This window comes from Amblyraja radiata, chromosome 21 (genome assembly GCF_010909765.2).
Source record: "Amblyraja radiata isolate CabotCenter1 chromosome 21, sAmbRad1.1.pri, whole genome shotgun sequence".
NCBI classification, from domain to species: domain Eukaryota; kingdom Metazoa; phylum Chordata; class Chondrichthyes; order Rajiformes; family Rajidae; genus Amblyraja; species Amblyraja radiata.
In genome coordinates, this window is record NC_045976.1 from 4,011,348 (window position 1) to 4,027,587 (window position 16,240).

The 16,240-nt window shown below is 43.9% G+C and overlaps 1 protein-coding gene across 1 annotated transcript in view; it reads right to left on the reverse strand.

Annotated features, from left to right (window-relative positions):
* The window catches only part of cep83 (centrosomal protein 83), a 53,708-nt gene that overhangs the window by 9,169 nt on the left and 28,299 nt on the right, over positions 1-16,240 (reverse strand). Inside the window, exons 7-14 of the mRNA XM_033039384.1 lie at positions 13,133-13,264; positions 11,794-11,908; positions 7,867-8,011; positions 6,361-6,510; positions 5,261-5,336; positions 3,953-4,110; positions 2,607-2,736; positions 2,413-2,513 (exon numbers count right to left, since the gene is read on the reverse strand). Coding sequence (XP_032895275.1) covers positions 2,413-2,513; positions 2,607-2,736; positions 3,953-4,110; positions 5,261-5,336; positions 6,361-6,510; positions 7,867-8,011; positions 11,794-11,908; positions 13,133-13,264 — 1,007 coding nt within the window. The remainder of the gene's footprint in view (positions 1-2,412; positions 2,514-2,606; positions 2,737-3,952; positions 4,111-5,260; positions 5,337-6,360; positions 6,511-7,866; positions 8,012-11,793; positions 11,909-13,132; positions 13,265-16,240) is intronic.

A 16,240-nucleotide genomic window follows, 5' to 3' on the forward strand; every position in this document is an offset into this window, starting at 1 on the left:
ATGTCCAGAGCTTCAAATGACAATCAAGACATCGAAAAAGAGGAGGGAAGTAGGAATACAAAGGTATTCCAGAGAAACATGAAGCTGACTGTAAAAGTTCGTGTCAAGAGCAGCAAAAGTTTATGTAGGCCCTGTAAAGAGTGATTATAGTTAGGAAAAAGGAGATGGTAAAATAAATTTGCATTCATATCAACAACAAATTTAAAAACAAGAAACTAGTGGTACTGAAGGGCAATAAATCACCAAGACACTAGGTCCTACATCCCATGAGGTCTTCTTTGAAAATTCCATTGATTTTTGAACAATTGCCACAAATTTAAAGTAGGAAATATTATCCAATAGTGCAAGAGTAGAAAGAGAAGAAAAATAAACATTAAGACTAATTGGCCTGTAATCACTACTGGGCCTCTACCTGCTGGAGTTTAGAAGGATGAGGGGCGACCTCATTGAGACTTACCGAATAGTAAAAGGCCTGGATAAAGTGGATGTGGGAGAGTCTAGGACCAGAGGTAATAATCTCAGAATTAAATGATCTTCCTTCAGTAAGGACATGAGGGGGAATTTCTTTAGAGGGTGGGGAATCTGTGGAATTTATTGCCACAGAAGGCTGTGGAGGCCATCAATTGATATTTTGAAGGCAGAGATAGATAGATTCTTGATTAGTACGAGTGACAGAGGTTATGGGGAGAAGGCAGAAGAATCGGGTTAGGAGCAAGAGATAGATCAGCCATGATTAAATGGAGTAGACCTCATGGGCCGAATGGCCTAATTCTGCTCCTATCACGTATGAACTTATGAAATAGCTAGACTCAATGTTTAAAGAAATGGTAATATGGCACATGATATAAATTTATGAAGGGAAAATAATATTTGGCAGTCCTGAAAGAGATTTATGAGGTTGTTACTGGAAGATGAGATGAGGAGGAACTAGTCATTGTACTGTCTCTGGATTGCTTGAAAGCTTTCAATAAGGTACCATACAAGATGTAATTAAACAAAGTTCCGGTACATGGAACTGGGGTAACATACTGTCCTGAACATTGGTTAACAAACATAAAGCAGTCTGAAAGAAATGGACACATTTGTAGAAGAATGTGAAGTTTAATCACTTTGACAGCAAAAATGGAGAAGCAGAATATTTATGTTTAAAATGTGATTGAAAGATATTGGTGTTCTGGGATACTGAACATATAAATCACTAAAGCTTAATGAGCAAGAATAGCAATAACTTAGGAAGGCAAATAGCATGCTGTCCTTTATTGCAAGAGATGTCTCAATGCAATTATGTAGATCCCTAGCGACCAGGGCTTATATATTGTGTGAAGAAGAGAGAGTGTTATGTAGCAACCTAAATTGGAGCTTTCAATCTTCGTTCTGTTGGTTTATAACTTGTCCAATTGGAATATGAGGTGTTGTTCCTCCAGTATGCATATGGCCTCACTCTGGCAACGGAGGAGGCCGAGGACAGAACGGTTAGTATGGGAAGAGGTGTTAAAGTAGTTGGCAACCAGGAGATCCTGCTTGCCTTGGCACACTGAGCATAAATGTTCGATGAAACAGTCGTCGAGTCCAGCCGGTGTGGTCTCTTGAAAATCGGCGAGACCAAGCGTAGGCTCAGCGACCATTTCGCTAAACACTTACGCTCAGTCCACCAAGATTTTAGATCCTCAAATCCTTTATTGGCGAAAGATGTCAAAGGATTATGAAGCTACAACATATAATTAGATCGGCTCTGACCTTCCTTCCATCGAGGGGATTTATCGCAGTCGCTGCCTCAAAAAGGCTGGCAGTATCATCAAAGACCCACACCATCCTGGCCACACACTCATCTCCCTGCTACCTTCAGGTAGAAGGTACAGGAGCCTGAAGACTGCAACAACCAGGTTCAGGAATACTTCCCCACAGCCATCAGGCTATTAAACCTGGCTCGGACAAAACTCTGATTATTAATAACCCATTTTCTGTTATTTGCACTTCATCAGTTTATTTATTCATGTGTGTATATATTTATATTATGGTATATGGACACACTTATCTGTTTTGTAGTAAATGCCTATTATGTTCTGTGTGCTTAAGCAAAGCAAGAATTTCATTGTCCTATACAGGGACACATGACAATAAACTCACTTGAACTTGAACTTGAGTGGGGTGCATGTTCAAAATACCATGACGGATGGTATTTTGAGGAGGGACGTGGAACATTGAGGTCGGAGTCCCTGGGGCCGAGGTGAACATAGGGGACCCAGCGTGGGGGAGCTGCCGAGAACAAGCGATGTGATAATAAAGTATCTATCTATCTAAATGTGAATGGTGGTGTAAGCTTGGCATGCTATAGGGCCTGCACCCATTCCTGCATCTCAATGAAGCACCTTCACGGACGTTAAATGATAGAAATAATAGAAACACACTCACTTATATGTATGCTTCTCAATCTCTAGCTCTTCTTTTTTTGCCTCCAGCAGCTGTACCTTTTCCTGTAATCTTTTCTGTTTACTTTCATTCAATGTTTTCCTCTGTCAACAGAAGCAGAGAAGTCAGAATTTCTCACGGCAAACGTGGATTTCAATGAACTAGACTTCCGAGTGAATTAAAATGAAGGGCAAGACCTTCTTCTGAGCTAAGGCTGCACGTTGCAGTCGTTCTTTGGCCTGGCAGTACTTCTCCTCCAGTTCCGTGGTACGATTCTGCAGCTTTTGCTTCTCTTCCAACCACTCTATGTGCTTTTCTTCCACCACTCTGTGCAAGACATAAGACAGATGATCCAGCTATACAGGGGATAATCAAGCAAAGGTTTGCAAAATGGATCTCTGAGGCATACCAAGTGGACGTGGAAATCCCTCTATTACTACCTCATTAATATAATTACCAGATGCTTTAATTAAACACAAGGTACTTGAAATGCTTCATAAATTTGAGGAAGGGCATTCTTGTTATTGAGGGAGTGCAGCGTAGGTTTACAAGGTTAATTCCCAGGATGGCGGGACTGTCATATGCTGAGAGAATGGAGCAGCTGGGCTTGTATACTCTGAAATTTAGAAGGATGAGAGGATTTCTTATTGAAACATATAAGATTATTAAGGAAGACAAAAATGCTGGAGAAACTCAGCGGGTGAGGCAGCATCAATGGAGCGAAGGAAATAGGCAACATTTCGGGTCGAAACCCTTCTTCAGACTATTATTAAGATTATGAAGGGTTTGGACACACTAGAGGCAGGAAACATGTTCCCGATGTTGGGGGAGTCCAGAACCAGGGCCACAGTTTAAGAATAAGGGGTATGCCATTTAGAACGGAGATGAGAAAACACTTTTTCACACAGAGAGTTGTGAGTGTGGAATTCTCTGCCTTTGTAGGGTGATCTTGTCTCCCGTAACAGGCAGTCGGGCCCTCCACATCGGGGCGATCAAGCTCCCGCATCGGGGGGGGAATCTCAGGTCCCCGTGCCGGATCAGACTCCCGAGTCGGGGCAGGTCGAACCTCCTGCTGCTTGGAGCTTCCCGACATCAGTCTATATCTGAGACTGCGAGCTCCTGGATGGTGAAATCCGCAGGCCGCGGTTGGAGCGTCGATCCCAGGCAAGCGGTCGCAGGCTCCGCTGGTAAGTCCACGGCTCCGCGGTGGGGCTCAAAGCCAGTCTCGAGCAAGGCCGCCAGCTCCATGATGTTAAGCCGCAGAGCGACCGGAAATACGATCCGGAAAACAATCGCATCTCCAGCAAGGTAAGAGATTGAAAAAGGTTTCCCCTGACCTCCTCCCCCACCCCCCCACATAAAACAAACCAGAAAACATTAACACATAACAAAAAGACAAAAAGACAGACAGACTGTTGTCGAGGCTGCCATTGCTGACGGCGCCACCCGGTGGAATATTTACCACAGAATGGGGGGAAATATCAAAGCGGAAGAGCTAAATTGCTGAAATAGAAAAATTACTCTTAGGTAAGCTGCATCTTACTTTTCAGCTTCCTGCTGTGCCCGCTCTGCTTGACTTCTTCCATTTCGAACTTCCTCCTTTAAGCGGTCAAGCATTTCCCGTAGTTTTTTATTGTTCTCCAGTGAATCATTTTCTGACTGTGTCGCAGTGTTAACCTGGATCTGCAGTTCACTGATTTGCTTCAGTTGGGTGGCGGTGGGGAGGGCAAGATGCAAAAGAGGAAATTTTAAATTTAGTTCCCGTTGAAAGTGAAATCTCATTTTGTATTTTAGTTTAGTTTAGAAATGCAGCGTGGAGACAGGCCCTTTGGCCCATCGACCGGCGATCCCCGCACATTAACACCATCCTACACACACTAGGAATAATTTACATTTATACCAATTAACCTGTCTTTGGATTGCGGGAAATAACCGTAAGATCCGGGAGAAAACCCACGCAGGTCAACATACAAACTCCGTACAGACAAGCACCCGTAGTCATTATCAAACCCAGGTCTCTAGCGTTGTATGGCAGTAGCTGTACCGCTGTGCCACCGTGCTGCACATTTATTTTGCTAATTTTGAATTTAAATTTATAATTCATCATCTTTGCTTTACAGTTTTTAAGATTTGCTAAACCAACACACAGGCAACATAAAAAAGTCTCAATTTAAAATTTACAATCAAGGTTAAAATATGGTTTCAATCCACAGAGAAATACGCATTATTGTAACTGAAATGTTGTTAATTATTCAAAATGTGTATTAGCATTAAGGAAGGAAAGCATGAAATATGTTCAAGCTATTTTACAAATAGTTACAAAGGATTTTTTGGGCTCTAAGATAATTTAGAGACATCCATAGATAGACACAAAATGGTGGAGCAACTCGGTGGGTTGGGCAGCAACTCAGTGGGCTGGGCAGCATCACTGGAGAAAAGGAACGTGAAAAGGAACCCGAAATGTCACCTGGTCCTTTTCGACAGCGATGCTACCTGGCCCACTGAGTTGCTCTCCATTTCGTGTATATCTTCGGTATAAATCAGCATCCGCAGTTTCTTCCTACACTTAGAGACATCAAGAAGGAACTGCAGATGCTGGAGAATCGAAGGTAGACAAAATTGCTGGAGAAACTTAGTGGGTGCGGCAGCATCTATGGAGCGAAGGAAATAGGCAACGTTTAGGGCCGAAACGTTGCCTCTTTCCTTCGCTCCATAGATGCTGCCGCATCCGCTGAGTTTCTCCAGCAATTTTGTCTACCTTAGAGACATCTATAGTCTGCTGCAAAGTGCTGCAGAGTTAGAGGTGCTCTGATTAGAAAATAATATTTTCAGAGAGCATTCAGTAGAGTACCTGTCTTAGTTCATCATTGTCATTCCTTGCTTTCTCAAGTTCTTCAATCTGATGTATGTGCTGTTGAAGCTTGGACCTGCAGCATAAAGTAACAATATGTACACTTTGCTGGCTCTTTCTATTCAAGTCCAGTGAACAAAGGTTTAGTGGGTCACATGACTGAAGTTTACTGTACTCTGCCTCTCCATTCTCAAGAACACTTTACCTTTCAACTTCTCAACATTCCACATTCCTAATTTTGTTTGCCCTGCCCGGTTTCTCACTGAGAAAAGTGCTTTCCCCCTTCAGTTTCTGCTATATTACCTTATCTCCAGAGTTCAGCTTTCACTTCATCTTATTATGCCTTTTTCCAAAGTTCACAACCACCCTCAATCAGTGCCTGCAGGCAAATTTGCCTATCATTTGACTTTGCTATCTCACATGGACTCTCTCTTCCCATCATATCAATTACAGGCAAGGCCAACTGCAAAAAACTATATTATTATTTGTTATTTGCACTATATTTGTTGTTTATTGAACTTTTTCTTTTTTTCCCATTATATACAACGTTTACATATTCTGTTGTGCTGCAGCAAGTAAGAATTTCATTTTCCCATCCGGGACATATGACAATAAAACACTCTTGACTCAATTCCCTTTCTTGTGTCATAGATACAGAATGCTGAAGTAACTCACCGGGACAGGCAGCAGCTCTGGAGAGAAGGAATGGGTGACATTTTGGGTCGAGACCCTTCTTCAGAGTTCTCCTTCCCTTGTACTTCCCTCTTATCCCTTTCCCCAAACAAACCCCCAAGCCTGCTTTTCTTTCTGTTGTACTTGAAGAAAGTTCTCTATCCCAAGTAATTTGCAACAGTACTTCCGCATTTCCATCTCTCAAAGGCACATAGGGAATCCTATTTCAACACGGCTAGATCAAAGAGTGTTTGATGGATAGTGTGTAATAGGGGAAAAATAATTATTCCTCAGCCTTGAGATGTACCCCAAAAACATAAAAATCGTTAAGCTGTTATAAAATGTGCAAGGCATTTTCACGATAACTAAGAGAAGTGCGTAAAATAAAAGTCAAGATGTACACCAAACTCTGGCGCTCCGGTTCAAACCTGAGGTTGAGGACCTCCCTCTTGGATGCTTCCTCTTCTAACAGTACGGCATGCATCTTCTCTCCCAAATGATCCTTTTCAGCCTGCCACGTTATATCCTGTTCAGCCTTCAGCTTCTCCAGGTCAGCCATTTTATTTTCTATTTCCAATCTTCGAATAAATAAATGCTTTGATTACTTTTCAACAAAGAAATTCTTACAGGTTATCAGTGTACAAGTAAAGTCTCCATGGATGAAATTGGACTTGGGTGAGAAGAAAATCGAATATTGGTTTGTTTGATTGACTTTGATTCCACTGGTCTCAATAAATGTATCGGGCATAGCAAGTAACAAGAAGAAAGAACAACTAAATCTTCCTAGGTCCTGCCCCAAAAGTAACTTCATCCTCTCCCACTTTGGAATGATGACCAGGGGAAGGACATTTAGAAAAATAATCTCAATGTTTTGAAAGAAGAGTCATGAACCTTCTATTGCAGAAATTATAATAAAAGGTACACAAAAACGCTTGAGAAACTCAGCGGGTGCAGCAGCATCTATGGAGCGAAGGAAATAGGCAAAGTTTCGGCCCGAAACCCTTCTTCAGACTCAATAATAAAATGCATTGATAGAGTATTGCAGGATATCTACAAGATCTATATCTCCAATGGATGACTTTGGAGCAATGGTTATTATTATTATTAAAAAAGAAAACTTGGCAGTTCTTGGCATCATAATATCATAAGTGATAGTAGATTTAGGCCATTCGGCCCATCAAGTCTTCTCCGCCATTCAATCATAGCTGATCTATCTCTCCTTGCTGTTGTGTACAGCAAGATCCTAAAACATAAATGGTCTGATCAACTTTTTTTGTTGACTGAAGGACCGTGGAACTGTCTCAACATGTAGACATGATTCATGTTTAAAATCTCAACTCAAGATACTAGCTTTGATAGCACTCCAGTACTATATGTTTAAGTCCACAATGGATGTATTATCATTATCTATTGACTCGAGAGACGATCACCAGCTGTGTTAGCCTGACTTCTGTTGTACGGCTATTGCACATTGGTATATTCCAGGCCAAGTGTTCTTGTACAAATGCAATTAAAATTGCCTCCCCCAATTGTTTAAGGGAAGGTAATTTAACTTATTAAGTAATCTACACCTAGTGAATGGGGAAATTAGCATTATTAGAAAGACCACTCTTTACCAACAACAGTAGTTAACCCTTGTTTTAACAGACCCATTCATAACAGGCGACAGACACATAAAACTGGGGTAACACAGCGGGTCAGGCAGCATCTCTGGAGAAAAGGAATAGGTGACGTTTTCGGGTCGAGACCCTTCTTCAGACTAAGAGTCCGGGATTCATAATGGATTTTGGTTATAGTGAAGAGACCTGGTGAGAAAATGGTCTTTGACCACTAGCTCCGGATACATGGAGTTGGATTTCAAGAATACCAAATGTGTTCGATGAAAAGAATTGGCTCACAATTTTTCTTTGAAAAGTTTTAAGAAGAATACACACTTTTCACTCTGCAACGCTGCAAGTTTCTGGAAATCTTCCTCTTTAGCCGCCTGAACCTTCCGAATCAGCTCTCTTTCTTTTGCTGCCATAAGCTCTTTGTGTCTTTCAATGTTGGCCTTCAGAATTTCATTATCTGACTCTAAACCTGTTGGGCAAAAACAAAAATGAATGCTTAAACATTGTTCATATGTTCATCAATCTAATAATAGAGATATTTAGAATGGAAATAAAAACCCAAATAGAATATATATACACACATATTTCATATTTATACATATAATAAAATGTGTTTGTGTGTGTGTGTACATATATATATATATATATATGTACACACACACACACATATATTTTATCTATATATGTGTGTGTGTGTGTGTGTGTGTGTGTATACACACACACACAAACCTATATATATATATATAAACACACGCGCGCACACACACACACATATATATATATATCTATCTTTATAATATTAAAACTCTGTAGCTGGCTGGCTGTGTGTCTGTGTGTGTTTCTGCCTGACTTGTGGGGGCCAGCCTTTGATTCGTTGCTACGCCAACACCAGACCCACAAACGCCCAGATTTTTTCCATTTCGGTAGAGATTTCACTTTTCATTCCAAGTATCCACTCCTCATTAAATTTCATCGTGTTTATGTACACATTTTTAATAAAATCCTTCTCCTCCCCCACTGACTCATTTTGTCGCCTCCTGCTGGCCAGCGACCATAACGGCTGCTGGCGCCCGCCTCTTGCCACAAAGACGCCATTTAAAAACAGCCGCACCGCTGAGTCCTGAACGGCTTGAGTTAGAGGACCACGTCTCCCGCGGCGGCTACGGGTAGGGAACGGCTGCGTTGGGGGAGCAGACCCAACGGGTCTGCACTTGGTCTAGTATATTACTAAATCTCTGATCTTGACCTCTTTTGGCCCACTGTGCTGCGATTTCCAACAGAACGCCGCCACCTACGGCCGTCATTTTTGGCCACCTCGCTCAGAGCCACCCTCCGCCTTACGGGTGCGGAGGATTTTTCCCATCTATGACAAATCAGAGATATTAATGTTTTTTAAAAATTCACCATTCTCTCTGCTGCCCCTGCTGGAGGGAGGGGGAGGGACTATAAAACAGGAAGTGGTGTGCCTCACTCAGTCTCTGCAAGATGGATGAAGCCAAGGGTCACGTCTCTCTGAGCTCTGAATAACACTGAACAAATGTCTACACAACTGTGGGTACCCTTAATGTGGTTTGAAAATGAAAATATGGTTTGTTTGAAGTAAAACGGCACTGCCTGCAAATGGTTGTTTGGGTGCTTTGGCTTGAAGTTGAAAGGCACTACTTACTGCAAATGGTGGCTTGGGTGCTTTGGCTTGAAGTTGAAAGGCACTACTTACTGCAAATGGTGGCTTGGGTGCTTTGGCTTGAGGTTGAAAGGCACTACTTACTGCAAATGGTGTCTTGGGTGCTTTGGCTTGAAGTTGAAAGGCACTAAGTGCAAATGGTGGCTTGGGTGCTTTGGCTTGAAGTTGAAAGGCACTACTTACTGCAAATGGTGGCTTGGGTGCTTTGGCTTGAAGTTGAAAGGCACTACTTGCTGCAAATGGTGGCTTGGGTGCTTTGGCTTGAGGTTGAAAGGCACTACTTACTGCAAATGGTGGCTTGGGTGCTTTGCTTGAAATTGAAAGTCACTACTTACTGCAAATGGTGGCTTGGGTGCTTTGGCTTGAAGTTGAAAGGCACTACTCACTGCAAATGGTGGCTTGGGTGCTTTGGCTTGAAGTTGAAAGGCACTAATGCAAATGCACTTACTTCCTGTTTGCACTGTATATTGATTTTGGATAAAATGCTACCACTTACGGCTGTGATTTTTGGCCATCTTACACAGTCTCCCCTCCGCTGAGCAGGTGCAGAGAATTCTTAGTGTTATTAGTGTTTAAAAAATGTTGAGAATCTCTCTCCTGTCAATCACGCCCTGAAAGACACACCTTTTTCGGTGGGAAGGGGAGGGGTTATAAAATCCGGAAGTGTGGGTGTGGCTCAGTCTCTGCATGATGGGGGAGGGAGAGGTCATGACTCTGTCTGAGCTGTTAATCAACTGAACACACTGAATTTCTACTGAACTGTGAGTTTGGTGTTTTGTGTGGCTTTATGGTGGTTTCACTCTGCATGAAATGGTATGAAGCTGCATTTGAATTTGGTGGCCTTGGACCCTGCTTGAAATGGAATGAAACTGCACTTGAATTTGGCAGACTTGCACCCTGCTTGAAGTGGTTGGAAACTGCACTTGAATTTGGTGGCCTGGCACCCTGCTTGAAATGGTAGGAACATGGATTTGAATTTGGTGGCTTTGCACCCTGCTTGAAATGGAATTTCAAGGAATAGTCATGAGTCAACTGCCAGCTCACCAGCCGTGAGTGAGCTGCCAGCAGATCAGGCTTGAGGGACTGAGCTGCCACCCCAAGAACCCATACCAGCACTCCAGAAAGCCCCCCCACTGGCCACCAATATTGGAATTGGTGGAGAGGTGGAATATTGTGTCGGGGGACCAGCCCTCCCGTGTGAACATGGGACCCAATGGGTCCCACTTAGTCTAGTATATATATATATAGGATGGAATTGGAGATGCTGGTTTAAACCAAAGATAGACACAAAAACTGGTGGAAGAGAATAGATGATGTTTCGGGTCGAGACCCTACTTCCGATCCGGAGAATAAGAATAGGTGATGTTTCGGTCTGTAGTTTTGGGTATTTATATCATCTAAGTTAGCAATGGTTGTAGTTCAGGAATTTCACTTGCATAACCCTAACACAAACTGTCGGAACTGGAATCACTGCACACTGGTAGTGGATGTTTCCTTACTTGTACCATCACTATTGTTCTGGTAGGGTTTATCCTGGTCAGTCACTTCAACATTTAACACAGGGCCAGCTTCAGTAAACATGCTGACTTCCCATCTTCTCACTTAACAGTGCCGTGGTTAATCTGGGTAAGGCCAATATATCTCTACCCCTCTTCTCACCACCACCCCCCCCCGCCGCCCCCTTCACCTGCAACCATCTGCCCACCAATTGCTCCTTATTCGAATTCCCCCTTACCTGTCAGCCCTTGCCTCCCCCTCCCCTCTTTATACTGGCCAACACCACTTTACACTCCCAATCCTGATCTTGACCTAAAATGTGGATGTTCCCTGTGTCTCCACAGATGCTGCCTGATCCACTAAGTTCCTTCAGTAGTTTGTTTTTTATTGCCTTAGTTAATTCCACTCATGGATAACTTTCTCCACTTCCCTCTTGGGAAATCTGACATAATGGTGTCTCCCTTATGAATTAATCTATCCTACTCCCTGCCCACTAACCCAAACTAAACATAACCATTTCAAACATGGTTAAGAAAGAACTGCAGATGCTATAAAAATCAAAGGTAGACAAAAATGCTGGAGAAACTCAGCGGGTGCATGGTGATCTTTTTAAACCCTGAGCTCAGCTATATGCTTTCCATCATAAAGGCTAAAAGATGTCCATCGACCCCTGTGCTGCTGAAACCCATGAAGAGCCATCATCTCTAAACGATTGCAATCCTCTTAGCAATCTCCCACTCTATATTAACTAAATGTTGTTCAAAACTGTTGCATGTATTCTGTCTGGCAATCTTGTTCTTGATGACTAGATTGGTTCTCTCAACACCAGCACTCTTTGCGCTCTCCTTTAAAATATCTCCATGCAAATGGTGGCAGCAACATCAGGAGATGTAAAACAGTTACCATTTCAACAATACCACCCAAAGTCACCATATTTCAGAATATTTTTTTTTGCATTTTCATGAACAACTTAGTAATACGTGTCAGTGTTCAGGATCTTTATAATATCCCCACCAGGAAATATATAGCAACATATAGTTTCTAAATCAAAGAAAATTCAAGAAGGATACCATTCATTAGGCTTTGCATCTTATCTCTTTCTCTCTCAACTTCCCCTTTGGATCTCGCCGCATCTAGTTTGACGTTTGTAACTTCTAGCTTATAGGCATGTTTACATTCTTCTAGCTGTAATGATAAGAAAATAATTTAGGGTCCACCACCCTTCAATTTAAACAGTAGCCATTGTAGTTAGTGCCTGATAAAATGCAAATCATTAACAGCAAAACAGTCAAAATTCCCTCATGACCAAATAAAAATCAGTTAGTGTACTGTTCACTGTGGTACTAAGCGTTGCAAACAGCAATGATACATCTTAGAAAGACACAAAAAGCTGGAGTAACTGGTCGGACAGCATCTCTGGAGAAAAGGAACAGGTGACATTTCGGATCGAGACCCTTCTTTAGACTGAGAGTCATGGATTCTTAATGGATTTTGGTTATAGCGGAAAAGGAAACGAGAGATGTAGATGGTGATGTAGAGAGATATAGAACAAATGAATGAAATGAATGAATGTGCAAAAAAGTAACGATGATACAGGTCGTGGTTAGCTGTGGCTTAGGTGAGAACGAGTGCAGAGAATGAGACTCAACATCCTATGTATGGTTTGCATCTTATCACAGTGAGCGTGGCTTTGACAATGCCATTACTTGACTGTAATCGTGCTTTAAATACTGTTCAATCTACACAATTTAGGCCGCAAAAAAACGAGGCTTCAATGATATCACAAGCTAGTGATCGCAGGAACAGAGGAAGAAATCTGGAGGACATCAGGAATTTGCAGTTCCTATTAACTTGCTAACTAAACAACAGATTAATTAGAATCTGAGGGACAACTTTTTCACACAAAGGGTGGTGGGTGCATGGAACGAGCTGCCAGAGGAGGTAGTTGTGGCAGGGACTATCCCAACATTTAAGAAACAGTTAGACAGGTACATGGATAGGACAGGTTTGGAGGGATATGGGCCAAACGCAGACGTGGGACTAGTGTAGCTGGAACATGTTGGCCTGTGTGGGCAAGTTAGGCCAAAGGGCCTGTTTCCATGCTGTATGACTCCATACATCCAAATATACCAAAGGAAAAATAGTTTTTTAATTCCAATTCAAAGATGACAAAGTACAGCTTTAAATGTTGTCCCTAAAGTGGTTTTAAGACATGCAAGACTGGTGTGGAACTTCATATGGAATAAAAATACAATTTTAATATCGGAAGGCTTTTATCTATCCGTCACTTACAATAATGCTAATGTGTTAAATGGTACAAATACGAGTTATAATTGCTGAATAAATGCCTGGCACAATTGTTTAAATACTCCAGAGAATCAGATGTAGACATCTTATTTTCTGACTCACTTTGACCGACAAAGCATTGACTTCCCGCTCAGCTTTGTGCAACTTGGTGGTCAACTGTGTGTTCTGCTCAAGAACCAGCTGCAGCTCCTTCTCCAAACGCTCAAGATGCATTTTTAGCGATTGCTTCTCTGCCTGTGAACAAAACCAGACACTGCAAATTGCACCCTTCACATAAAGCTAACCACCAACAACACATGAATAGTTTGAAATGTAGACCTGTGGTCAGACCCATTATTCCATGGCAAGTAAATGTTCCAGTGTTTCATTTTCAGATTCAGATTCAGATTCAATTTTAATTGTCATTGTCAGTGTACAATACAGAGACAACGAAATGCATTTAGCATCTCCCTGGAAGAGCGACATAGCAAATGATTTGAATAAATAATAATAAGTGTCCGGGGGGGGGGGGGGGGGGTGATTGGCAGTCACCGAGGTACGTTGTTGAGTAGAGTGACAGCCGCCGGGAAGAAGCTGTTCCTGGACCTGCTGGTTCGGCAACGGAGAGACCTGTAGCGCCTCCCGGATGGTAGGAGGGTAAACAGTCCATGGTTGGGGTGAGAGCAGTCCTTGGCGATGCTGAGCGCCCTCCGCAGACAACGCTTGCTTTGGACAGACTCAATGGAGGGGAGCGAGGAACCGGTGATGCGTTGGGCAATTTTCACCACCCTCTGCAATGCCTTCCGGTCGGAGACAGAGCAGTTGCCATACCATACTGTGATGCAGTTGGTAAGGATGCTCTCGATGGTGCAGCGGTAGAAGTTCACCAGGATCTGAGGAGACAGATGGACCTTCTTCAGTCTCCTCAGGAAGAAGAGACGCTGGTGAGCCTTCTTGATCAGAGTTGAGGTATTGTGAGTCCAAGAGAGGTCATCGGAGATGTTGACTTCCAGGAACCTGAAGCTAGAAACACGTTCCACCTCCGTCCCGTTAATGTGGATGGGGGTGTGCGTGCCACCCCTGGACTTCCTGAAGTCTACAATGAGCTCCTTGGTCTTCTTGGAGTTAAGGGCCAGGTTGTTGTCAGCGCACCATGCTGCTAAGTGCTGGACCTCCTCCCTGTAGGCCGACTCATCGTTGTTGCTGATGAGGCCAATCACCGTTGTACATCTGCATACTTGATGATGGTGTTAGTACCATGTACAGGTGTGCAGTCATAGGTGAAGAGGGAGTAGAGGAGGGGGCTCAGCACACAGCCCTGTGGAACGCCGGTGTTCAGGGTGAGGGTTGAAGAGGTGTGCTTGTCTAACCTAACAGACTGTGGTCTGTTGGTTAGAAAGTCCAGTATCCAGTAGCAGAGGGAGGGGTCGATGCCCAGGTTACCGGGTTTGGTGATCAGTTTTGATGGTATAATGGTGTTGAATGCTGAGCTGTAATCGATGAACAGCATTCTTACGTAAGTGTCTCTGTTGTCGAGGTGGGAGAGGGCGGAGTGAAGTGCCGTTGAGATGGCATCCTCTGTACTCCTGTTCTTGCGGTAGGCAAACTGATAGGGATCCAGTGTGGGGGTAGGCAGCTTTTGAGGTGTGCCAGGACCAGCCTATCGAAGCACTTGGTGATGATGGGGGTAAGTGCAACTGGGCGGAAGTCGTTGAGGCTCGCCGCAGTGGAGTGTTTTGGCACTGGCACGATGGAGGTGGTTTTAAGGCACGTGGGGACAACTGCTTGGGCGAGTGACAGGTTGAAGATGTCAGTCCAGACGTCTGTCAGCTGCGCAGCACAGGCCCTGAGCACGCGCCCGGGGATGCCGTCAGGGCCAGCAGCTTTACGTGCATTAGTCCTACTCAGTGCCACGTATACGTCGTAGGGGGTGAGTGTGAGGGGTTGGTGATCGGCAGGGAGCACAGCCTTGATGGCTGTCTCTAGATTGTCCCTGTCGAAGCGGCCATAGAAGTGATTAAGCTCCTCAAGGAAGGAGGCGTCGCTGGATGTGGGGGTGGTGTTGGAGGGTCTGTAGTCCGTGATGGCCTGGATGCCTTGCCACATGCGTCGGGGGTCGGAGTTGTTGTTGAAGTGCTCCTCAATCCTGAGCTTATGGCAGTGCTTGGCCTTCTTGATGCCCCTCTTCAGGTTAGCCCTGGCTGAACTGTAGGCTCGAGCATCGCCTGACCTGAAAGCGGTGTCCCGTGCTTTCAGCAGTAGCCTGACCTCGCTGTTCATCCATGGCTTCTGATTCGGGAATATGGTCTCCTGTTTGAGGGAGGTGACACTATTGATGGTGGAGTTTATAAAGTCCAGAACGGAGGATGTGTAGGAATCAATGTCTGTGTGGGAGTCAAGGGTGGCCTGAGCTGCAAACGCCTTCCAGTCAGTGTTTCCAAAACACTGCTGAAGTGTGAAGTCCGCTTCCTCTGACCAGACTTTAACTGTCCTCACAGTTGGTTTAACCCGTCTGATGAGTGGGGAGTACTTAGGGAGTAGGAACAATGAGACGTGATCAGACTGACCAAGGTGGGGAAGGGGGATGGCTTTGTAAGCTTCAGCCATGTTGGTGTAGACTTTGTCCAGTGTCTTGTCTACTCTAGTGGGGAAGGAGACATGTTGGTGGAATTTGGGGAGTACAGTCTTCAGGTTAGAGTGATTGAAGTCACCAGCAACAATGAAGGCTGCCTCGGGGTTGTGCGTCTGTTGATTGCTAATGGCAGTATGCAGCTCTTTCATTGCAAGCTTGGCATTAGCATCAGGAGGGATATAGGCTGCAGTCACAACAGTGGAGGTGAACTCTCTGGGCAGATAGAACGGTCTGCATCTAACCAAGAGGAACTCTAGGTTAGCTGAGCAGTGACTCTCGATGATGGTGGAGTCCGTGCACCATGCTTTATTTACATAAATGCACAGACCCCCACCTCTGGTCTTACCGGAGTCTGATGTCCTGTCCGCTCGGAGTAAATTACGCCCCGATAGCTGGATGGCGCTGTCAGGAACGTCAGTGTTGAGCCAGGTTTCCGTGAAGATCAGGACCAGACCAAAGCTTTCAACGGCATGTCAGAATTAGATTTCATCATTTATATCCTTTCACAGTCTCAAAGCTTGAGTTATGGTTAAAGATAATGGAATAGTTATGAATTTTGGTGGGACGTCGAAATGTGGTCTGTCCGTTTCCCTCCACAG